Raw genomic sequence first — 24,581 nt, forward strand, 5'->3', positions numbered from 1 at the left:
TTTTATTTATTTTTAGAGAGAAAAAAGACAGGAAGGGAGAGAGATAAGAAGTGTCAACTCATAGTTGCAGCACCTTAATTGTTCATTGATTGCTTTCTCATATGTGCCTTCACTGGAGGGGGTGCTACAGCCAAGCCAGTGACCCGTTTCTCAAACCAGCGACCCAGCTGAAGCCAGTGACCTTGGGCTTCAAGCCAGTGACCTTTGGGTTCAAGCCAGAGAGCATGGGTTCATGTCTGTGATCCCATGCTCAAGGCAGTGAGCCTGCGCTCAAGGCAGTGACCTCAGGGTTTTGAACTTGGGTCCTCAGCATCCCAGGTGAACACTATTCACTGTGCCATCGCTTGGTCAGGCTTTTCTTTATTTTAAGCCAGTACTTCAGTCAAAGGACAATTTTCTATTTTAAAAAAAGATTTAAAGGCCCTCGGTGGGTAGGTCAGTTGGTTCAAGCATCGGCCCAACATGCCAAGGTTGTGGGTTCCATCCCCAGTCAGGACACAAATAGGAAACAGCCAACAAATGCATGAATGGGTGAAACAGTGGATCAATGTTTCTCATTCTCCCTCCCTCTCTCTCTCCCTCTTTCTCTCCCCCCCCTCTCTCCCTCTTCCCCTCCTCTCCTGTCCTTCTCTCTCCTTCTCCTTCCTTCTCTCCCTCTCTTCTCCCTTCCTTCCTTTCTCTATAATCAATAAATAACATATCCAAAAACAAATAAATAAAATTAAATTTAAAAGATTTTTAAATGTAATAATTATGATGATTTTATTACTATCCTGGAATATAAATTCTTGACAGCAACTGCTCTTGTGAGCAAATATTTTAATATGTCAGCTGAGGGTCCAGATGTTTAGTGTTAAAAGTTGTCTTGAATCTTCAGTCTCATGTTATAGGGAAGCCAAAACCCTCCCTAGGATTTTAGTAAATTCCTGGTGTCCTTGTGGCCTCTGAGCTACTGTCATGTGAGTGGGACTTCTTTGTGGTCTCTTCTCTCTCCCTCTCCAGAGAAAGAGAGAACAATTATTTCCCTAGCTGATGCAGAAGATTTTCCTTTTCCTTTTGTTGCAGCAAGGCCTCACCTTCCACCGTAAGTGGGTTTTTCATGTATTTTCCTAAACAGAAGCATTTCTTCCCTCAGAGGAGCTCTGCTGTCCTGTGTATAACTTGATAATAACCCTTCTAGTAATTATTATTTCTCCGTTTATCAAACTTTCATATATTTAAATAGTTCATGCTAAATTCAGTCTCCTTTTTTAGTGGGTGTAAGAAAGCCCTATCTTAAAAACCTTTCACCATGTTAGAATTGAATGTCTTGTAGTTTAAATATCAAGTTGCTCTTTCTCTTAGGTACATAAATCAAGGCTATTTTGTGAATGTGAGGCTGAAGTTTACTACTCTTTTGAGGTTTGCATTTGTTAGTTTTGAGCTATTTTCTATCCTGTTTCCTTTGACTAAATTACTGTATGACATCACTAAATTATTTTTTACTGCCAAATAATAATATGCTTTGTTTCTCGTATTGATAAGCCAATCATGATCTTTTATGGAAACAAGTTTGAAAAGCAAAAGATGGAATTCCTGTCTAGAAGTAGTTTGGAAAAGATGTTGTTATTTTTTATTTGGCTATTTGTGTATTTGCTGTAAGAATTTGGTGTAATTGTAGTCTTTTATTCTGTGAAGCAAAATGCCGTGAATAGACCAGAGATTGCCAAACTATATCCCATGGGCCAGATCTAGCCAGTTCTGTTAGCTAAGAATGTTTTTTACATTTAAACAAACAAAAATAATAGGCAACAGAAGCCTTATATGGCTGCAAAGCTGAAAATATTTACTACCTGACTCTTTACAAAAATGTTTCCTGACCATTTTTATGGATTCTTGAGTTTTAAAGTGGATGAATAACCTGTTTATTGTTAGAAAATCCCTAATGGAAACTATCAGTTATTATGTAATTGTATATTCTGAATATTATGTAATTCAGAAATAAATTACTTTAAAATGATGGCATATATTGATAACAGAAAGGTAAATGAGTAAGCATTTAACTAAACAGCATGTTAATATTCTACTTGCCAGTGAAAGTAATTGTAACGAGAAGCAAAAGTGCACACATGCATGTTTGTGTTGTGTGTTTTAAAAAGAAAGAGAAAAACTGAACAGAAATTTCCAATGTAGCTTGCAGCTACAAGCAAGATATTTATCAGATGAAAAACGGATTTGTTTATTTAAGGAATGTAGTTTATGATGCACCACTTTTAAACTCTTGTCATCTTTGAGCTTAAACATTTTTTTCCTTTCAAAGCTTTTATCAGCTAACTCAACGCTAAAAACGTCAACACTGAGGCTTTATATGATTTGTTTTATTTTGCATGGTCTTTTAAGAAGTTGTCAGGAACTGCGTCCACATAGTTTGCATTGCAAGATTGCTAATTCTGCATAGATTGTCTCAGCAAATGTTTCCATGCCCAGGCTCGTGTTCAGCGTAAGGGCTGAAGAGATGCAGTACACAGTATAATTATATTGTAAGTAGCCTGCTGAAGGTTTTAAAAATTTCCCCTTTATTCCCATACCATGCTTCAAATTCCTCTTACATTCTCCCCCCTCCCCCAGGCAAGCATTTTCATATGTTTATAAATGTAATGCAGAAGAGGTTGAATTTATGTAAATAGCATTATGATGGTGTCTCTCATTTTGCTACTTGCATTGTTCGCTCAGCACTGTATTTGCAGTGCTATGTTGCTCTGTGGTATGTATCCACCACATTTTGCCTATTGCCTATCTATTCTCCAGGGAGTAGGCCCTCACCTTACTATCACAAACAGCAATGCAGGAGATAACTCAGAAATGTCTCTTTATGGGCTGATATGGCAATTTCTCCGAGAAAGAGAGAGAGAGAGAGAGAGACACACACACACACACACACACACACACCCAGGAGTTGGAGTATGTATGTACTTAATTTGACTACATAGTTTCTGATAGTTTCTTTGTTTTCTTTTCTTTTCTTTTTTTTTTTCTGAAGCTAGAAACCGGGAGAGACAGTCAGACAGACTCCTGCATGCGCCCGACAGGGATCCACCTGGCACGCCCACCAGGGGGCGACGCTCTGCCCACCAGGGGGTGATGCTCTGCCCCTCCGGGGCGTCGCTCTGTTACCACCAGAGCCACTCTAGCGCCTGGGGCAGAGGCCAAGGAGCCATCCCCAGCGCCAGGGTCACCTTTGCTCCAATGGAGCCTCGGCTGCGGGAGGGGAAGAGAGAGACAGAGAGGAAGGAGAAGGGGAGGGGTGGAGAAGCAGATGGGCGCTTCTCCTGTGTGCCCTGGCCAGGAATCAAACCTGGGACCTCTGCACGCCAGGCCGACACTCTACCACTGAGCCAACTGGCCAGGGCTCTGATGGTTTCTTTGAATGGCTGCACTAGTCTGCATTTCCACCATGGGCTTTTCACTTCCAGGAAATGTATACAGGTCCCTCTAAGACCAGTAGTTAGTGACAGGAAAGGATTAATTTAGGTAGAGTAATTGTTAGAACCCCTGAATTATTGCTAGGTGGCAGCTCCAGAGGAGATATATAGCCTTTTTTTCTTCTTTAATAAGAACATGCTCTTTGAGAGCTAGAGGTATTAACAATGTGGAAAGGCAGGAACTGATCTTGTAATTCATGAACTTTCTGGATAGGGACGAAGCATGCTCCAGAGCAAGGGATTCAGCTCTGCGGGTCACCAGCAAATGATCATTTTCAACTCAGCCATTATAGTTATTGAGAGCAGACTTGTTTCATATGTGTATAGTTTGAGTTATTTTATAAATAGTACAAACCTTATTTTCTCTCTAAAAGCAGGACTATGATAAATTGATTTCTACAAAAGTAGATATAGTGTAAAAAATGAAAGAGACAGTTATGCATATTAAATAAATGATTGGACAATAAGAAAGATTATGAAGAACAGTTCCATATTTTGTTTAGAAAAAAAATTATGTATCTGTGCAGTTAACAATTGGCCAAAGGTGAAGAAATCTGAATGTCCAAAATGGTTTTGGTAGAGGGTCATTGTTAAAGTGGACTGTCTGTTTAGTCAAAGGTTAATTCAGGTTAAAATTAGGCATTCAAGAACTTAAGGCTGGTGAATGGACATGGGGCTGTGGAAATTTATCAAAAGGCGCAGATGGCACCATAGGTTCAAGGCCTTTTCTAATCTGCAGGTATGGATTCCTTAGCTGCCACGCGTTCCCTCCCTTCTCCTGTTGGTAGAGATTGTGACAGGGAGGGTTGCCCACTTCAGCAAATATTCATTTAAATCATAACAGGGCAGTTTTTTTAATGTCCAAATATCAGCCAAGAGGAAATGTGGACCCTCTAAGTCTAAAATCTCACTCATGGTTTCAGACTTTTAAACTAATGGACTTAACTGCCTTTTTGTAAGTAGAATCCAACCTGTTTGTAAGTAGAACTGCTTCTGTATATTCCATATTCAGAAAACTCTTTATCTTTAAGTTGAATTGCACTAAAGAAGAGGGACAGCCCTGGCCAGACAGCTTGATTGGTTAGAGCGTTGTCATGCTGCACAGAGGTTGCTGGATCCATTGCTGGTCAGGGCACATACAGAAACAGATTGTTTCTGCCTTTCTCTCCTGTCCTCTCTCTCTAAAATCAATTTAAAAAATTTTTAAGAAAAGAAAAAAGGGACAAAATATTTGCTAGGCACAAATCCTGTTTTCCCAGGGTGAGCTTTACGCTTAGTTGCTGGTGGAGGAGCTGTGCTGACGCAGCCGGCAGTGTGCTGTGGCCCGTTCGTGCAGGTGGGCGGGCTGAGTGTGGTCTCTGCCTCTGTCCGTCTGCCGCTCACTGCCCAGGCTGGATTCTGGTGGCGGCCCCTCCCCCTTTTCCTTTTTCTCCCAGCTCTGAACACTGAAGCCATCCTGTAGTCTTTTGTATTGCAGTGTCTGGTTTTAAAATTATTGTGGGGTTTGTTTGTTTTTATATCTTTGATGCAGCCAGGTACATTAAAATTAGTCTCTGTCAAAACTTATTATTTAATGTAGAGACAATGTACATTTATTTTCTAAATTACACAGTTTATCTTTTGTCTGGATTAGGGCTACCACTGCCTGAAAAAGCTGCCGCTGGAGTTGGTGATTGGCACTGCTCCTACTTCTGCATGTTGATCAGCAGCCAACAAGTATTTTAAATTAATCTTTTAAATTAATACCCAAAGTATTTGTACAATAAAAATTTAAAAATATATTTCTAATTTAAATGTTTCATTAAGTCATTATATTTACTATGATTCTGTCTCTGTACTCTTGTCAAGGTGAAGTCTCCCTGAATTGTTTTAGCTTTCCTATAAGGCTGTTTTGACCAGAGGATCCTGTGCTAAGGAAGTAGCAAGATTTTTTAAGGCTTGTAGACTACTATATTTAGGCACTCAGTGTTGACCATTAGTTTCCATGGCTAGGCTAAATTAAGTCATTAACCATGTTGTTTTCTGCCAGCAATATTTATATCAATGTCATGTTTTGGTTGTTCTTTTTTAAGTCTCATTCTTATTAAAATAAGTCACTTTGCTGTTTTGCTTTATTTTCTCCTAAGTGTTCATTAATTACAAAGGCTGGCTTCTTGTTAAAAATGCATGCTTGATTGATTCTTTTATAAGAAAGCAGCAAAGTTGTACCTAAAAAGAGTGACTAGAGATCCAGCGTAGAAAGTAGATGTATTCAAGGAAGTACTTAGAGTATGTGTGTACAAACAAGAAAGGGACTGAAAATGTGTTGTTTGGCTTACCAAAGTTTAGTTTCTACTATATTTAAGACTCTGATTCTGCATGCTTTCTCTCTCTCTCTTTTTTTTTTATGACAGAGACACAGAGAGAGGGACTAATAGGGTCAGACAGACAAGAAGACAGATAAGAAGCATCAGTTCTTTGTTGCGGCTACATAGTTGTTCATTGACTGCTTTCTCATATGTGCCTTGACCAGGAAACTACAGCAGAGTGAGTGACCCCTTGCTTAAGCCAGCGACCATGGGGTCATGTCCATAATCCCACACTCAAGCCAGCACCCCATGCTCAAGCTGGATGAGCCTGCACTCAGGCCGGCGACCTTGCAGTTTCGAACCTGGATCCTCTGTGTCCCAGTCAGACACTTTATTTACTGCTCTACCGCCTAGTCAGGCTACATGCTTTTTCTTTATTTGTGCATCAGAGAAATAGAAAATGAATAATGGCACTTGTCAGAGAGCAGGAAGTAAATATGACTTCTGGTGTTGAGGGGAGGATACCATTAAGGAGTCAAGAGTAGGGTTTATAGCAGGGATTGGGAACCTTTTGGGCTGAGAGAGCCATGAACACCACATATTTTAAAATGTAATTCCGTGAGAGCCATACAACGACCCATGTACGTTACACATTATCCAATAAAAATTTGGTGTTGTCCCGGAGGACAGCTGTGATTGGCTGTCCTCCACCCGCAACCATGAACATGAATGGTAGGAAATGAATGGATTGTAATACATGAGAATGTTTTATATTTTTAACATTTTTTTATTAAAGATTTGTCTGCGAGCAAGATGCAGCCATCGAAAGAGCCACATCTGGCTCGCGAGCCATAGGTTTCCAACCCCTGGTTTATAATGTGTGTAATGTTGTGTAAGATACAATAATAATAATGATAATAAGATAGTACTGCCTGACCAGGTGGTGGCTCAGCGGATAGAGCGTCGGACTGGGGTGCAGAGGACCCAGGTTCGAAACTCCGAGGTCACTGGCTTAAATGCAGGCTCATCCAGCTTGAGCGCAGGCTCGCCAGCTTGAGCAAGAGGTCGCTAGCTTGAGTGTGGGATTATAGACATGACCCCATGGTCGCTGGCTTTAACCCAAAGGTCACTGGCTTGAGCCCAAGGTAGCTGGCTTGAGCAAGGGGTCACTTGCTCTGCTGTAGCCCCCTGGTCAAGGCACATATGAGAAAGCAATCACCGAACAACTAAGGAGCTACCATGAAGAATTGATGCTTCTCATCTCTCTCTCTTCCTGTCTGTCCCTCTCTCTGACTCTCTCTGTGTGTCATAAATAAATAAATAATGTAGTACTAATTTGTGCTAATAGAAATAATACCTGATATTTGTATGATATTTACTGTACTCTAAAACATTGTTTTAAGAGTTTACATGTATTAACTCATGTAATTTCTGCATAGACACTCTGAGATAGGTGCTATTAATTTTCCTCTCTCAAGTCATTTAATTCCCATAGTAACCCCAGAAAGTAGACTCTGTTATTAGACCCATTTCACAGAAGAAGAAATGAGGTTAAGTAATTTGTCCAAGGTCATACAATTCCTAAGTGGTAGGCTGGGGTTCAGATATAATCAGTCTAGTTCCGGAATCCATGTTCTTAACCACTGTGGTAGGTTGAATAATGGCCCTCAAAGATATCCAGATGCTAATCCCTGGAACCTGTGACTATTACTTTATGTGATAAAAAGGATTTTGCAGAAGAGACCAAATTAAGGATTTATCATATAAAGAGATTATCCTGGATTATCCCATTGGGCCTTAAATGTAATTTCAGTTGTCCTTAAAAGAGGGAGATAAAGGAAGATCTTACAGAAAGCCGTGATGTGACATAGAAACAGAAAGGAGGAAAGAGAGAGAGAGAGAGATTTGAAGATGCTGTGCTGCTGGCTTTGAAGATGGAGTAAGAGACCCTGAGCCAAGGAATGTAGCTCTAAAAGCTAGAAAAGACAAGAATTCTCCCCTACAGCCTCCAGAGGAAGCACAGCCCTGCCAATACCTTGATTTTGGTCTATTGAAATAATTTCATCCTTTGACATCCAGAGTGTAAGGTAATAAATTGGTGTTGTTTTAAGCCACTAAACTTGTAATTTGTTGCAGCAGCAACAGGAAACTAATACAGTCACTATGCTGTAGATAATGGTACCAATTACAGTTAAGACTTTTATTATAAACAGCCCTTCCTCAGAATCCATGAAAAAATAAGCTTCAGTAATAATCTCCCTCAGTGACCCTGCTTTGTGCCACTTGTCTCTTTATGGCACATTTTCTCAGTTCTTATCTCATTATGAAGATTATTCAGATGTAATCTTTAGACTACAACTGTTCTATACTCAAACAGGGTAGCCATTCTGGGCTTAGAGTTAGCTTTTGAGCCAAAAACTTAAGAAATATTAAGGTAAAGACATCATATTTTTTTCAGGCCCAAGGGAAAGGCAGGAAGCTAAAGGTACCAAGCATTTTAGTCCTCATACTTAGCCCTTTCTGTAAAGAGTACAAATATAACTCCTATCTTGACAATAAGAAACTGTTAGATAATATGCTTAGAGTCAGAAAACCAGTAAGTAAGATGAAAATTCAGGCTTATCCAATGCCAAGTTATAGACATTATTCTATACTCAGTGTTGCTACTCCAAACTAGTCCTACTGAGAAGCTCAGATCCAGACCAGGGCATATCCAAAGTGTTTCTCTAGTTCTAAAAGAGTCACCAGGAAGGACATAACATTTACAAATCTTCCCTGACCTGCTCCACAGCTTGCTGGTTGGGGAGGTTCTTGGATTGCCCAGAAGGTCTAGATTCCTCCAACATGACTATGGAGATGGAGATGGACTTAGTTCTGTGTTCAACTTGGTTTTCTCTGTTCTTATAAGCAAAAGTTAAGACCAAACCATTAACAAAACCTCCAAAACTCATTAAGACATGGCCTGTGTTATTGCAATCGATAAAGCATCAACTTGATCACTGAGATCACGGATTTGGGTTTGCCTGGTCAAGGTACATATGGGAGTTGATGCTTCCTGCTCCTCCCCCCTTCTCTCTCTCTCCCCACTCCTCTAAAATGAGTTTTAAAAAACTGATTAACAAGCAATTCTCTGGAGTAAGTATCTGGTATCCATTGTAGAAACTTATGTTTAGGGTTTTTGTGTGCATGTTCCTATGTGATATAAGTAAATATCAAAAAAAGAAAGAAAAAAAAAAGAAAAGAAAGAAAAAACAGGAATAGTAATGTAAATGTAAGATTAAACCAGCTAGTGTGTAACTGTGTAACAGAGTGTCAAGCAGAAGGTCATTTTCACAATGGTCTTTGATTAAAATATGATTAAGAACTGCACTTCTGTTTAAGAGCCGATTTGGATTGGTATGTGAGACACTTGGCTTTTATCCTGTTCCTTTGCATCTTCCTCCTCCCTTTCTTTCTCCTGTCTCTTTTTCACAAGCAAATGTGTGACATTACTTTTTTACTGGGATTTTTTTAGAGGTAGTGATCTAACTATAAGTATGTAAATGTAGGGAGACCCCTGTTTAAGAGGTTGATGTAGGAAATCATTTATTTGGTTTAGACAGATGGTTGTTTGATGCCTGAATTATTATACTACTCGATCAGGAATTGATGAACTTTTTCTCTATAAATATAGAGTCAGATAGTAAATACCCTACTAAGCACATGACAAAGTGTTCTCTGGGCCAAAATGTCGATAGTGCCATGGTTGAGAAACCCTGTTTTATATACCATCCCCTTTGTTGGTTTATTATCTTGAGTTATTTTATTGGTTGCTTTAGGGTTTACAGTATATGTCTTTAACTTATCAGTTCACCTTCCAGCAATGATACTATTTCCATGTAATATAAAAGCTATACAACAGTGTATTTCCATTTTTCTCCTCTTGACCTTTGTACTATTGTTGTTGCACATTTTAATTCTGCATATATTATAGACCCCACAGTATATTATTACTTTTTTTAAAACAGTCAATTATATTTTTAAAAATTTTAAACAGCTTTATTGACTATAATTAACCTACATTAAAGTGCACATATTTCAAGCGTATAATTTGGTCAGTTGACACTTGTGAAACCATCACTACAATAAAAATGATGACCATATTCATCACCTCCAAAACTTTTGTCCTACCCCTTAGTAATTCCTCCCCCAACCCCCATCGCCACTGATCTGCTTTCTGTTATTATGGACAAGTTTGTATTTTCAAGAATTTTATATAAATGGAATCATAAACTATATCCTTTTTTTTTTCCTGTCTGGCTTCTTTCATCCAGCATAATTATTTTGAGATATATCCATCTTGTGTGCATCATGTTTTCCTGTTACTACTAGGAAAACATTCGTAGTAACAGACATCGCAGGTAATGGGACTGCTGTTACTAAAGAGCATGCTGAATTTCAAAGTCATTTGATATGTTCTTTGTTTTAGGTCATGACTGTCCAAAGTATGATAATCACCTGAGAGCACTCATTGCTGCAGATATTTGTCCATCAGAACAAAATCGATTGAAAAGAAAATATTCATACAACCGGATCCATTTTTTTATTGAATAGCTTGATGGATTTTCTTTACTCTAATTCATACCAAAGTTGTCCTCAGCCAAAGCAAGAAAGGATCCTGCATGAATCAATTCCAGAATGCCATTTTTACATCACCAACAAGTGAAGAAAACCTCATGAATAACAATCACAAAGACTCAGAGAGCATCACTGGTGAGTCCAGTTTAATAAATATTAAAGGGCTGTTGCTTACAGGATAAAATGCAAATGCCTTAATCCAACGTATAAGATCGTCATAATGAAACCGTGGCCTCCCTTTCCAGCCTGGTCTTCTCGGAGAATGCTTGAATGAATTCCTTCATCCCCTAGTTTCCTACCTTATTATCAGCATCTCCTTGTGTGCCGTTCCTTGTCTGTGTCTGACTTCCTGTACCATGTGAGCCCCTGCTCAGCAGAAATTGTCATATTTATATTCCTAAATCCAGTGGGCAAGGACACAATCGCTGTGTTTGTGTATCCTACAAGTCCCCGACAAGAATAATTGGCACATAGAGGCGCTCAGGACATACCGAGTGTACAAACACAGGTGAAGATCTATACACCCTCATTTGTAAGACTAAGTAAAAAATGTTGAACACCCAGTTTTTTCTAAACTTGAGTTCTAAAACTCATTGGTCCACAAAACTTGACCTGTGCAGCTATTTCTAAGCTTACCTCTCTAGTTTAAATATTTATGTTTGCTGAAAATGTATTACTGTATTTAAGTATGGGATGCTATTGTATAACCAGTTGAGTATGTTATATAACAGAGTAAATGTACAGTCTGCTTTACTAAAACTTCAAAAAATTCTGAAACCCATCTAAACCCAGTGTTTTTTTGTTTTGTTTTTTTACCATTTTTAAATTCAGCTTTATTGAAGTATTTTTATGAAGATACAATAAAATGTACTCATCCTATGTGTGCATTTTGGTTTTTGCGAGTATATACACATGTAAATAAAATTTGATTTCTCTAGAATATTGTGGATTTGATTTACTTTGTTAAGAGATGAGGGGCATTGTCTCTGATTGATTTTGGTATTAGGGTAATTCTGGCCTTACAAAATGAGTTGTGAAGTATTCCTCTATTTTTGGAGAAAGTTTGTGTAGACTATATGGTATTATAGTAGTTTCCATCCTAAGTTATCTGAATATTTAAAGGACGTCTCTTATAGTTAGATATTTTTTATCCAGTCTAACAATCTCTACATTTACATTTATTATAGTCATTAATTTGATTGAGGCTACTATACTCCTAATTATTTTCGATTTGTTTAAAAGTTCTTCCTTTTTTCTGCATTCCTTACTTCTTTTGAATTGATTTGTTGTTGTTCTTTGTCTTCAGGTTGCATTTTAATTTCACTGTTGACATGTAGCTATACCTGTCACTTAGTGTTTGTGGAGAGACTGTTCATGATGTAACAACTGCTGACAGGTTCACAAGGAGGAGCAGCCAGAGTGGAGATTGCTAGCACTCCGCCCCTTAGAGACTGTCTGATTGTAATTGATACTCGAATCAGCGCCCCTCCCTTGCCTTCTGCAATATGCTGGTTTGTGGGACAGGTTATTGTCCTTTACCTGGTCAAGCATGTAAAACATTTACCCGTACCTGGGTGGGTCTTTGCAATTATCACTTATCAGTACCTTTGACTATCCCATCTTGTATATAATTAGCTGGTGTGAAATATAATTATCTGGTATACCTATGCCCAGTATGTAAGTTTTCCTTAATAAACTATTAATTCCCAGACTGGAGTAGCCAAACTCTTTCTTCAGTCTTTTCCTGCCCTCAGCTTATGGAGATAGATTTCAGTCCTGGAACATTTCTCTGGGTCTGCATGTACTAACAGTTTGCAATATGCATTGTTAATCCCAGCCTATCTTCAAATAACATTATACTATTTCACTACATATATAGTATATACATAATTGTTACAGTGTTTTTGTTTTGTTTTGTTTTGTTTTGTTTTACAGAGAGAGAGAGAGGGATAGACAGGGACAGACAGACAGGAACGAAGAGATGAGAAGCATCAATCATTAGTTTTTCGTTGCGCATTGCGACACCTTAGTTGTTCATTGATTGCTCTCTCATATGTGCCTTGACCGGGGGCCTTCAGCAGACCGAGTAACCCCTTGCTCAAACCAGCGACCTTGGGTCCAAGCTGGTGAGCTTTTGCTTAAACCAGATGAGCCTGCGCTCAAGCTGGTGACCTTGGGGTCTCGAACCTGGGTCCTTGGCATCCTAGTCCGACGCTCTATCCACCGTGCCACCGCCTGGTCAGGCTACAGTTTTGCTTTAAATAATTATTAAATAAATTATGAAAATAAAAAGCTTATGTATTTACACACAGATTTACCATTTTTGTCACTTTATTTTCATTTTGTAGATTGAAGAGTCCATCTGGTATCCATTTGCCTGAAGAATTTTTTGTACTATACTTCATTTGGCAATAAACAGTGATTTTTGTTTGTCTGAAAAAGTCTTTATTTCACCTCTTTTGAAAGGTGTTTTCACTGGTACTGAACTCTTAAGTTGACTTTTATATGCACTTTAATGACCTTGCATTGTCATCTATCTTACTTTGGTTCTGATGAGTCATTCTTAATTCTTACCTTTGTTCCCTCAAATGTAATGTGTCTTTTTTTTTCTTCCTCTTTTTTTAAACTTTTCTCTTTGGTTTTTTTGTTGTTGTTGTTGTTTTCTCTCTCTCTCTCTCTCTCTGTGTGTGTGTGTGTTCTGTTTGATGGAGTTCATAGTTTTTTAAAAGTTTTAATTAAAAGTTCAAAGTTTTAATTTAAACTTACAGTTTTAATTAAAGTTGGAAGATTATGGCCATTATTTCTTCAAATACTCTCTTTTTCCACCTCTCTCTTCTTCTGTGACTCCAATTGCATGTATATTAAACTGCTTGATATTGTGATACAAGTCACTGATGGTCTGTTCATTCTTTCCCCAATATTTTTTTCTCTGTACTTCATTTAGATAGTTCCCATTGCTGTGGCTTCAAGTCTACTGTTCCGTTCTTCTGGAGAATAACCTATTAATGTTATCCAGTGAACTTTTCATTTCATTCAATAGATAGTGTACCCTAGTTCTGTTTGGGTTTTGTAAATATGAAAATATCTTCGGTTTCTCTTTTCATCAAGTCATGTTTTCCTTTTAAATCTTTGAGCATATTAGTAATAGCAGTTTTAAAATTGTTGTTTACTAATTTTATTATCTTTTTCATTACTGGGCTTGTTTCTGTTGACTTATTTCCAACTGCTTATGAATTACAATTTGCTTATTCTTTGTGTATCTAGTAATTTTTATTGACTGCTGAACATAATAAATGTTACATTATTAGACATTTGGATTTTGTTGTCTTCCATGGAGGACTTAAAATTTGTTTTGGCAGGTCCTTAAATTACTTATTGATAAAGTAGATCTTTTTGAGGCTTGTTTTGAATCTTTGCTATGTGGGACTCTAGATTATATTCTAGACCAGGGGTAGTCAACCTTTTTATACCTACCGCCCACTTTTGTATCTCTGTTAGTAATAAAATTTTCTAACCGCCCACCGGTTCCACAGTAATGGTGATTTATAAAGAGGGGAAGTAACTTTACTTTATAAAATTTATAAAGCAGAGTTACAGCAAGTTAAAGCATATAATAATAATTACTTACCAAGTACTTTATGTTGGATTTTTGCTAAATTTGGCGGAATAAATCTTTATAAAACAACTTACTAGTTAAATCTTTTTATTTATACTTTGGTTGCTCTGCTACCGCCCACCATGAAAGCTGGGATGCCCACTAGTGGGCAGTAGGGACCAGGTTGACTACCACTGTTCTAGACCAATGTTTTTTAACCATCAGTCTGCGGACTAGTGCTGGTCTGCTAGAAATTTTGTGCCCGTCTGAGAAAGAGTTAACCACCCTGATGTATGAAGATGATGCTTTATTCAAAGTTAACCCTACTAATCAGTGGGCATGACCCTTCTAGAATTTTTACTGATTGTCCCAACTATTCACGAGATTTGTCTACTCTGGCTACATGAAATTCAGACCTCTTAGCCTTGTGAAGGAGGATGACGTACTGAAGATATGAAGATGTGGGAGGAAATTTGAGTGTAAGGAGGACAGACCAGTTTTGAGGTTACATTCAAGAGAAATAAGAGGAGGCCTTGAACCTAAGTGAGGCAGGGTGTCCAGAAAGAAGTGTGCACCTGGAATAGACATCTGGAGAAGAAGATGGTAGAGGGGGTTGTTAAGATTGGACAATCAGGAGAGTAAAAATAGTAGATTATCAGAAATATAGAAGCAAAAAGAAGAACTAGTCTGAAGGATATTTAATCAACTAAACTTTGATTGTATTCTCATTTTTAAAATTACCCTTTGGAGTCTGACCAGATGGTGGCGCATTGGATAGAGCATTGGACTGGGATGCAGATGACCCAGGTTCGAGACCCCGAGGTTACCAGCTTGAGCGCAGGCTCATCTGGTTTGAGCAAAGCTCACCAGCTTGGACCCAAGGTCGCTGGCTTGAGCAAGGGGTTACTCGGTCTGCTGCAGCCCCACGGTCAAGGCACATATGAGAAAGCAGTCAATGAACAACTAAGGTGTCGCAACATGCAACGAAAAACTAATGATTGATGCTTCTCATCTCTTCGTTCCTGTCTGTCTGTCCCTGTCTATCCTTCTCTCTGACTCTCTCTCCCTCTCTGTCTCTGTAAAAAATAAAAATAAAATTACCCTTTGGAAATAGGGGATTTGTAACCTTGAAATTTTATAGAATTTCATTAATGATTCAGAGAAATATTCTAGGGAATAGTAGCTTTTTAAATGTTACTTTTGTTCTTCATTTCTGTTATACGTGCCTAACAACCCCAATTTTAGCTCTGCATGTATCTATAATCTTCTCTTCCTGCAAGTATTACAGTGACAACTTAGATGAGATATATTTGTGGCAGGAAAAATTTGGATAGTCATATGAAAATTTTTTTTTATTAAGTGAGAAGCAGGGAGGCAGAGACAGACTCCTACATATACCTGGACCAGGATCCACCCAGCAAGCCCCCTACTGGGCAATGCTCTGCCCACCTGGGGCTGTTGCTCCATTTCTCGGCAACCAAGCTATTTGTGTGCCTGAAGCAAGGCCATGAACCCATCTTCAGTGCCAGGGGCCAACTACCTCAAACCGAGCCATGGCTGCTCAAGAGGATGAGAGTGAGAAAGAGAAGGAGGAGAGGTGGAGAAGCAGATGGTCACTTCTCCTGTGTGCCCTGACCGGGACTTTAACCTACGACATCCACACGCAGGGCTGATGCTCTACCACTGAGCCAACCAGTCAGGGCCATGGAATTTATAGAAATAGAATTTGGTACAGTTTTAGGGCTCTTATTTAAGAGATCTGCTAAGAGCCTCTTTAGAACCATATTTAAGGTTTTAAATATACCTCATCTTTGTAGTTATGAAGCGACAGCATGTGCTTCTAGGTGGGTAGGGTTGTCTGATATTGTCAGTCTCCTTGTAATTGATTTATTACATTGTTATTGTTAAGGTCAAGTAGTAGTAATTTACTCTTTTAGGGTATGTTTTCACTTTGTTGTTCTTTGCCAGAGTTAGGAAATGTTTCTTTATACCACCCACAAAGGAAATACTAGATCTCTTTAAAAAGTGAGAGGGCTGGTGTGACATCCTGTATTTTCTCTATATTAAGCCCTAATATTTTAAGCACATTACAAAGGATAACTTTCCTTTCCTTGTAAATGGCTAAATTTGGGAAGTGTTAAGTGATAGGCAGTATTTGGGACAGAAAGCCAGGAGCAAACGCATAAAGGTAGGGAAGCCTTGGTGTGTTCAGAGATATGTATGTGTTGAGGAGTTAGAAGTGTGCATGTGAGAGAGAAGTGATGTGAAAGTCACTCGGGACTTTAATATACCACATCTTTCAAAGAAAAATGATGAAGTGCTTAGTCCAGGAGCACTGTGTTGGAATGTTAATGTTATTGGTTAATATTTAACCAGTAAATGTTAATTTTCTAAATTATCTAGCTGCTGTGGAAATATACTAAAATGTAATTTTTCCAGATATTAAAGAATCCTGCAGGGTTCAAATTCTGTTACTAAAGGACACATAGTAGTAGTTTTATTTCTAGAGAACTCTTTTCTGCTGGTTGTTTTGTGCTGCTTTTTTCACCTAAGCATATGAGTTATTTGAGATCAGGTCTCTTTTAACCAGCACTAAGTAGATTGATAAGGAGAAATAAATATTTTGTCTAAATTTACTCCAAACTTTAAAAACACTAAGCAATATATTTTTAGATATTCATGGTATTATTTTTACTAGAGAAGTTCTCATATTAAAGGAACCCAGAGAAGAGACTCAACTATAGTAGCAGGATATATTAATAAAAATCAGAGGAGAAATGATCATGGCTAAAGTGTCCTTGATTTTCCTACTTTCGCAAAACTAAGTTCACTTTTTTTCTCTGTAGCCTAGCAATGGAAATATATTGGATTCATTTACATGGACTCTCTTCTTTAGATGTCTGCTCCAATGAGGATCGCCCTGAAGTTGAGCTGGTGAGTCTACTAGAAGAACAGCTACCCCAGTACAGACTAAAAGTGGACTCTCTCTTTCTATATGAAAACCAAGACTGGACTCAGTCCTCACATGAACAGCATCATGTCTCTGGGGCCCTCTCTCCAGTCCTTGCAGAAGAGACCTTCCGTTATATGAGTGAGTTTTTTTGTTCTTTTTTTCCCTTTTAGAGTTTGTCCATTGAAATAAAAATTATGAGTATCTTATTAACTCTTAAAGCGTTTGACATCCCTAGCCATTGTTCAGTATATACTGACTTTAACGCGTGAAGTGATGATTCTAATTGTGTTCTGTTTAAACACAGCAGGTATGTCCCTCTGAGTACTTTGAGTGTCCAGGGTTGCAGGCAAAGTCAGATATTGCCATTTCTCTTATTGTTTACTTGATACTTGCTCAGACTGAGTAGAAAGGGAACTTTTAAAAAAGTTGTGAAATCATTTAAAAACTTGATCATCTTTTATATCTCTTGACATTTATTATCCCAGTAGTTTGATATCCTAAGCCATCAGCCTTTTGACTCTTATCTTCCCTATTAAACACAGACACAGGAACTATGTCAGTCATTAAGTATCGTTCTTGGATACATAAGTAGTTTTAATAATGCCAAGTAGAAATAAATGCACGTTATAGCGTAATCTTTGTTATTTACTTAAGAATTAATAGAGAGTATTTCAGTGAAAGGCTAAGCCAGATTTGTCTTAGAATACTTTTTAAACTTTAAAGGTTGAAGATCTTTTTGCGTTTGACCTCATTCCAAAATCTGCATTCAGGCTGGCCTTACTTTTTTCTTATTCCCTATAGAAATGTATGTGTATAATAGCTGTTATATAATTAAAGTTTATATTCACATTAATGTTTGTGCAATTCTTTTCACTTGAATTAGATATGAGGTTGCATCAGGTCCTAGACATTTTTCCAGTCACTGCTTCAGTGTTTTTAAAGAATGTGGCTGGAGAATGATTGTTGTGAAATACTCATTTTCATAATAATCATTAACTTGGTTTTAATAGCAGTTTCCTAGAACAAGGTTACTCACTGCTCAGAAAAGGAATTTTAAACATTGTTTAAACTTGAATTGGAATATCAAGAAACTCAAATAAAACTGTATTTCTGTCCTCAATATTTTTTTAAATAGCTGAATATTAAATTAAGGCCCATAAGGTTTTCTTAACTTTCTAATTTAAGAAATTGTGTGTTTAAGATTTTCTAGAAAATGCTTTTTTAAAAGGAACACTATTTGTTTTATAAATAAATTTTTATTAATTTTAATGGGGTGACATCAATAAATTAAGGTACATATATTCAAAGAAAACATGTCCAGGTTATCTTGTCTTTCAATTATGTTGCATACCCATCACCCAAAGTCATTGTCCTCCGTCACCTTCCATCTAGTTCTCTTTGTGCCCCTCCCCCTCCCCTTCCCCTCTCCTTCCTCCCCCCCCCCAACCACCACACTCTTGTCCATGTCTCTTAGTCTCGATTTTATGTCCCACCAATGTATGGAATCATGCAGTTCTTGGTTTCTTCTGATTTACTTATTTCACTCTGTATAATGTTATCAAGATCCCACCATTTTATTGTAAATGATCCTATGTCATCATTCCTTATGGCTGAATAGTATACCATAGTGTATATGTGCCACATCTTCTTTATCCAGTCTTTATATATATATATATATATTTTTTAACAATGTTTAAAGTCTTTAAGCAAACTCTTGGCCAATACAACAAGAATCCATAAAAGAGTAGTGTCCTTAACATGTTCACCAAGTCCAAGTTGGCACCAACACCATTCCAAATCCCTGCAAATGCAACCCAACCCCAGTTCAGTCTGTTAGGAGCTGTCACAAGGAGCAGGAGTCCAGGAAAAGTCCATATGGCACTGGAATTGTCACAATTCTATACTTTACTATTTTTGATTTCCATTTCCCTTTGTTCCATGAGTTTCAGATTTGTGAGAAGAAAATTTCAAACTGAAGTTTAATCATGATAAATTTAGTCAGTCATTATTTTGATAGAGTGGCACAGAAAGTAAACTTGTTCTTTGTGCTGTAAGTCATGGGGGGGTGTAGGGGGCGGTGCTGTAGCTAGAAAGATGTATTAGATCATGATTTAATGAAATTGTTTTTACGATGAATTTCAAATTAAAAAAACTGGAAAATAAAAGATAAGCAAATTTAAAAATACTTGTTTTTCAGGACTTTATACAAAGCAAATCATAATGTTCAATGGAGCAATTTAAAACTTGAGATTAATAGGATGATACAGATCCATCCTTCCAGGTTCTGGAAAATCGTCCTATTCCTGTAGTCAGATGGCACCATTTTCACTTGAACAGTTTGAAAATCAAACCTTGTTGATATACTTAAGGTCATGAAGCAAATAAGCTGGGAGTATAATTGGTCCACTAAAACTTTATCTTTGTACTGTACTTTAATTTCACTGTTATTTTAAAGTTATCAATTCTTTGGGTAACAGTTCAGTCAAATGTAAATAACATTTTACCTGGCCTGCTGTGGTGCAGTGGATAGAGCATCGACCCCGGAATGCTGAGGTCACTGGTTGGAAACCCTGGGCTTGTCTGGTCAAGGCATATGCGAGAAGCATCAATGAGTTAATGCTTCCTGCTCCTCCCCCTTCTTTCAGCCTCTCTCCTCCTCTCCTCTCTCTAAAAATATCAGTAAATAAAATCTACAAAAATATATATGAATGACTTTCATTAATTTGCATCTTATGAATTTAAAAGATAAATGATTTACTTTATTTAGCAAATTGGCTAAGGTTTTAAAAATCAAGATACAAAACACTCTTTTGCCCTTTCCCCCAGTTTTCTATTCCCTTGATATTTCAAGATCTGTGATTTTACATAATTATTATGTACCCTGGCAAGCCCTCCTGGGGTTCAGCTCCGTGGTGCTACTCCAGCCCCTTATCCCTACTTCCCACACATGCCAATAGATTCTGTGCTCATTAAATTCAGTTCTAACAACTAATGAGAGGAGTGACACAGTCTCTCTTATATAATGTAAATAAAGTGAAAGAGCTCTGAGAAGAAATAAAGAAATTTGGAAGGAAACATGGGCAGGGTTGGGTAGGAAGCCTGTCTCACATGAATGAAATGATACTGCTTGTGTTCCGAAACCCCCACCAAACAAATCTGAACAGGCCTGTTTACTTTCAAAACACAACACTGGGTGGGTCCAAAAAAAACACAATCCCGTCTTCATCCCCACCACACACAACATTTAAGATACTCAAAAAGATGTTTTGTATGCCAAAAGGTCACTCCAAGGTTTTTCTTAATTTTATTAAGGGTAAGACCAGAGTGAGCTCTGGGGCCATCAGAGCACACACAACAGGAAATACTATTGTTCTTGTAAAGGCTAAAACCTGATCTGCCTTTCAGGATATTTTTTATCTGGAAATAGGGATCATTTGTACCACTTCCAAATGCCTAAGAAAATGGGGAGAGGAGAATGATGGGTTATATACATTTTATTTAAGGCATCAACATCATTGGGGACCTTAGGCAAATTCTTGGACCCCCACCCCAGATGTACAGAATGAAACTGGGGTAGAGCACAGCAGTCTTTTTAACAAGTCTTCCTGATAGTGCTGACGCACTCTCAGATTTAGTATCCACTGATAGAAAGCCTTGTTGGGCAGCTAAATGGTCATTACACAATAACAATCAGAGAATTTAAAAAGTAAGAATACCTTTTTTGCAGAGAAATGCAGTACATTGTAGGGATTATTGCTTCTGGTTGGTAGTTATACTTTTCCTCAAGCTCTGTCCTCAAAAATTATTGACTGTATTTGCAGGAAAGGAAATGTAACTGATAGTGTTCAAGAAGCATTAACCATGGTCAGGTCATAGACATGAGCAGATGTGTAATACCTTAAATCAACCTTCTCAAGCAGTTCCACAAAAGAATTAAGCCATATATTCTAAAGCATTATGTATAATGGATTACCTTATCTTCCATGCATCATGTGCTAGCTAAGTGTTATCTCAAAGAGAATGGGAAAATTATCCCTCAAGTCAGTATTTGTGGGGCTGAATTTCCCCTGGAACTCTGTGAGAAAGGCTGCTCTGTGTCATCAGTCTCCTTTTTATTCTGTCTCAGTCCCTTTGAAGTCAGTTTTGTTTTGTTTTGTTATGCAGAAATGTTCTGTTTTATAACAGCAAGAACTGTAGTTATTTCTTTGGGGTTAAAACCTCAGGACATGTCTGTAGTTGTCAGGAGTTATTGCAGCTTTTGCTATACCACATGGGTGGTGTTTTTGCGGGGGTTTTTTGTTTTTGTTTTTTGGTGTGGGAGGATTGGAGAGTGGGTGAAATATTAGAAGTCTTCTTAAAATTTAGTAGTTGTGATAAAAACTCTAGATCTTGAAAAAGGTACATCTGAGGAAATGGTCAAGCATATCTCATATAAGTGACAGAGATGTCAGAATGGATTAACATTGGCAGTTCCCATCCTGAAAAAATGTGAGATTGGAGTAGTTGATGCAGAGTTAGAACATAAAGTGAGGATAAGGAAAGTGCTTTTGTATGTTACCCCCCCCGCCCCCATATTTTTTTTCAGGAACATTAGATTCTCTAAATATTTAACCAAAAATATTGAACATTAATTGACAGCCTTCCAAAACCAAGTTATGAAATTGTTCCTAAAAAATATTTATATGTCAATTATACCTCAAATATTTAAAATTAAAAATGTATTTAATTTAAAAATTATCTCCTGATGAATAAGTTGGGTTGTTGTTGTAGCTGCTGTTGTTGTTTCAGAGAATTAGGTTAAGGAAGTTCATGTCTAGAAACAAGGAACATTGCTAATTTCTGTACCATTTAGTATATTTCTATTTTAACAGCTGAGAACTGAGGGGAAACTATGATTTGATGGGATTGATTATAATGAAGTCAGCCTACTTGACTATGTCTTCATTCCTGGTTACAGAATTACAGTAAACAATCAGTCTGGTTTTAGAAGCATTTAATCACAATTTCTAAATGCCAAGAAAACATGTAAGACCTTTGCCCTGAGTACTTTTGAAATCATCCCAAGCAACATATTCCTTTTTTTTAGATTTTATTTATTCATTTTTAGAGAGAGAGAGAGAGAGAGAGAGTGAGAGAGAATGAGAGAAGGGGGGGAGAGCAGCAAACACCAACTCCCATATGTGACATGACCAGGCAAACCCAGGGTTTTGAAATGGTGACCTCAGTGTTCCATTTCGACACTTTATCCACTGCGCCACCACAGGTCAGGCCCAAGCAACATATCTTTATCAGTATTGTGACAAGGAAGAGAAGACAAAACTCATTAGGCTGCAGAGAGGACTCCATTTTGTTCCTCCCTTTATGCTTTGTGACTAACATCAACTGAACGGCTGCACTTGAGGGGCTCAGCCTTTGGGCTTAACAGTATATAGCCTGTTTCACATAAAACATAGGAATTGAAGATAAGAATTCTGGTTGCATTATCTCACTTCTTTGCCATAATAATTATTTAAGCATTTTAAAAATTTATTTTTGCCTTTTGAAACCTCTTAACAAGAGCTGCTATTTATTATTATTTCAAAGATAACATTTGTTCTTCGTGGGAGATTAGCCAAAACCTGAAACAGAAACAATAAATCAATTTTATAATCCCTTTAAAGAACAAAATTGGAATCTGTGGTTTTTTAAAATGTGGGTATCTAGTACTTCATCAGGTAAAGGCCTTTTGATGTTGGTGGGACTGTGGTAGAAACAGCAGGGTGGTGGTAGAGCCTCTTACGAGACTGAACGGGCCTAAGTTTTCTCTTATGACCTTGTGAGATAGGGGTTGCTATCACCTCATTATTATTCTGGCTTTGCCACTAGTGGCTTGCTCTGTGGTATTGGATGTCATATAATTCCTCTCAGTCAGGATTCCTCATATAAGAAAGTAAGATCATTGAACGAGATTAACTTCTTAAGATTCAGCTTTAAATTTGCAGGTATGACAGAAAGTAAGCATTTATAAGAAATACATTTTAGTTTTGCCTCTCCAAAATGTATAATTCTAAACATTTCTTTACATATTACCCTGTCCTTCATTTTCTTTCCTCTTTCATCTTGTGTGACTTATAGCTCACAGCTGTTTTTTACATCCTTAATTTACTGGCTTCAAATTAAATCTGCTGCTCCATTTTCAGCTCTGGTCAATCGTGTAATAGAAGCTATGTCATGTATTTTTTAAATTAATTGTATAAAAACTTTTAAACTGAGTCTTCTTAATCTGAAAATAAAAGGCCAAGCTAAGAGGCATGAGCGTTTATTTGAGATCACAAAGAATAGCTGTTCAGGAAGCACTGATTTAGGCAGAAATTCAAATAGTGTTCCAATTATGGGGCAAAAACAAGGGGTTTTTATGAGAAAGGAAAGGGAAGTAATTAGATGAATAGATGAAGGGAATTTCTGTAAGTGCAAATAAGCTGTTATTCTTTAGCTATACATGGCGGTGCTAATTCTGAAGAACCTCCTTATATTTGCAGTTCTATAGCTAAGTCTGCTTTCTGTTAGCTGTATAAACAGTTATTTGGAAGACAGTGCAGTTCTGGCCCCATCCAGCCAGTGCAACGGCAACTGAAAGCCTTAGATGGGACTAAAGAGCTACAAATGACTTACATCATAGTACCTGCTGCCAGCTCAGTGAGTTATTGCAGAGAAGGTAAAACCAGGGCTATTTCATACGCACTAGTTGTGTTTAATGAGTAATAACTGTAAGTAGTTGTGTATACTTAGCGGTTTTACTCAATAAATTATCATATTTGAAATACCTAATGACCTTGTGAGATGAATGTTATCATCTCCATATTATATTGTAAATAGGGAATCTGTACCTCAGAAGGGTCAAGTGACGTGTTCAAGCTCACTCAAATATGTGAATTCAGCTTTTCTGCTCCGAAGTCCCTGTTTTTTCTTCAAGACAAACTAATTATAACAGTCTAAATTAAACACAATTTATATCATGTAGCACACTCCAAAGTCAAAAGATTCCCTTTGTATTATGCGTTATCTTTAGCTTAAAAAGACATTGCTTATTGTGACTGTGGAATCACTGGAGTTATATTTGTCCTTTCTGGAGATAAATTCCCCAAGTGCATCAATAGTTCTTGAGGTTATGAAATTCAGAAATACTGGCCTTGAATTATGCAAGTAATTATTTTATAGCAAAAGCTCAGATATGAAGATTATCCTACGGGGTTTTTAATCAAGCTAATTAAATTCAAAGCAGATCTATAAGAAGTCCTACAGGTCCTATTCCTTGTTTACTATGGAGTGAAAGAACAGGAGCTTAATTTTAACTCATAGGTGGTGATATTCAAGATAATCACAACAGAATTCTAATTGAAGTTCTTTGTAACAACATCATCTCTCACTAACTCACCCCTCAGTAACTTTAATTTACATTAGGATATGAAACAATTGGTGATTTAATTCATTTTCTCAGCCCACATTCTCGAGTGTGAGTTGCCAAAGTTTAGTCTTACCAAGGGAGAAGGTAATAGTCAGGAGGTGACTGCCTTGTGATCATTTGATACTTTAATTTATTGTATGATATACATTTATAATAATTAGTCTATTTCCAAATTGTCTAATACACAAAACATTTCTTTCCCTTTTTTTTTCACAAATATTTT

At 37.5% G+C, this 24,581-nt stretch overlaps 1 protein-coding gene across 1 annotated transcript in view; it reads left to right on the top strand.

Annotated features, from left to right (window-relative positions):
• TRAK2 (trafficking kinesin protein 2) overlaps window positions 1-24,581 on the top strand; it is a 69,693-nt gene that overhangs the window by 14,406 nt on the left and 30,706 nt on the right. Inside the window, exons 2-3 of the mRNA XM_066233229.1 lie at window positions 10,218-10,501; window positions 16,858-17,052. Of these exons, the coding sequence (XP_066089326.1) occupies window positions 10,411-10,501; window positions 16,858-17,052 (286 nt within the window). The 5' untranslated portion in view covers window positions 10,218-10,410. The remainder of the gene's footprint in view (window positions 1-10,217; window positions 10,502-16,857; window positions 17,053-24,581) is intronic.

Source organism: Saccopteryx bilineata, chromosome 5 (genome assembly GCF_036850765.1).
Source record: "Saccopteryx bilineata isolate mSacBil1 chromosome 5, mSacBil1_pri_phased_curated, whole genome shotgun sequence".
Lineage (NCBI taxonomy): Eukaryota > Metazoa > Chordata > Mammalia > Chiroptera > Emballonuridae > Saccopteryx > Saccopteryx bilineata.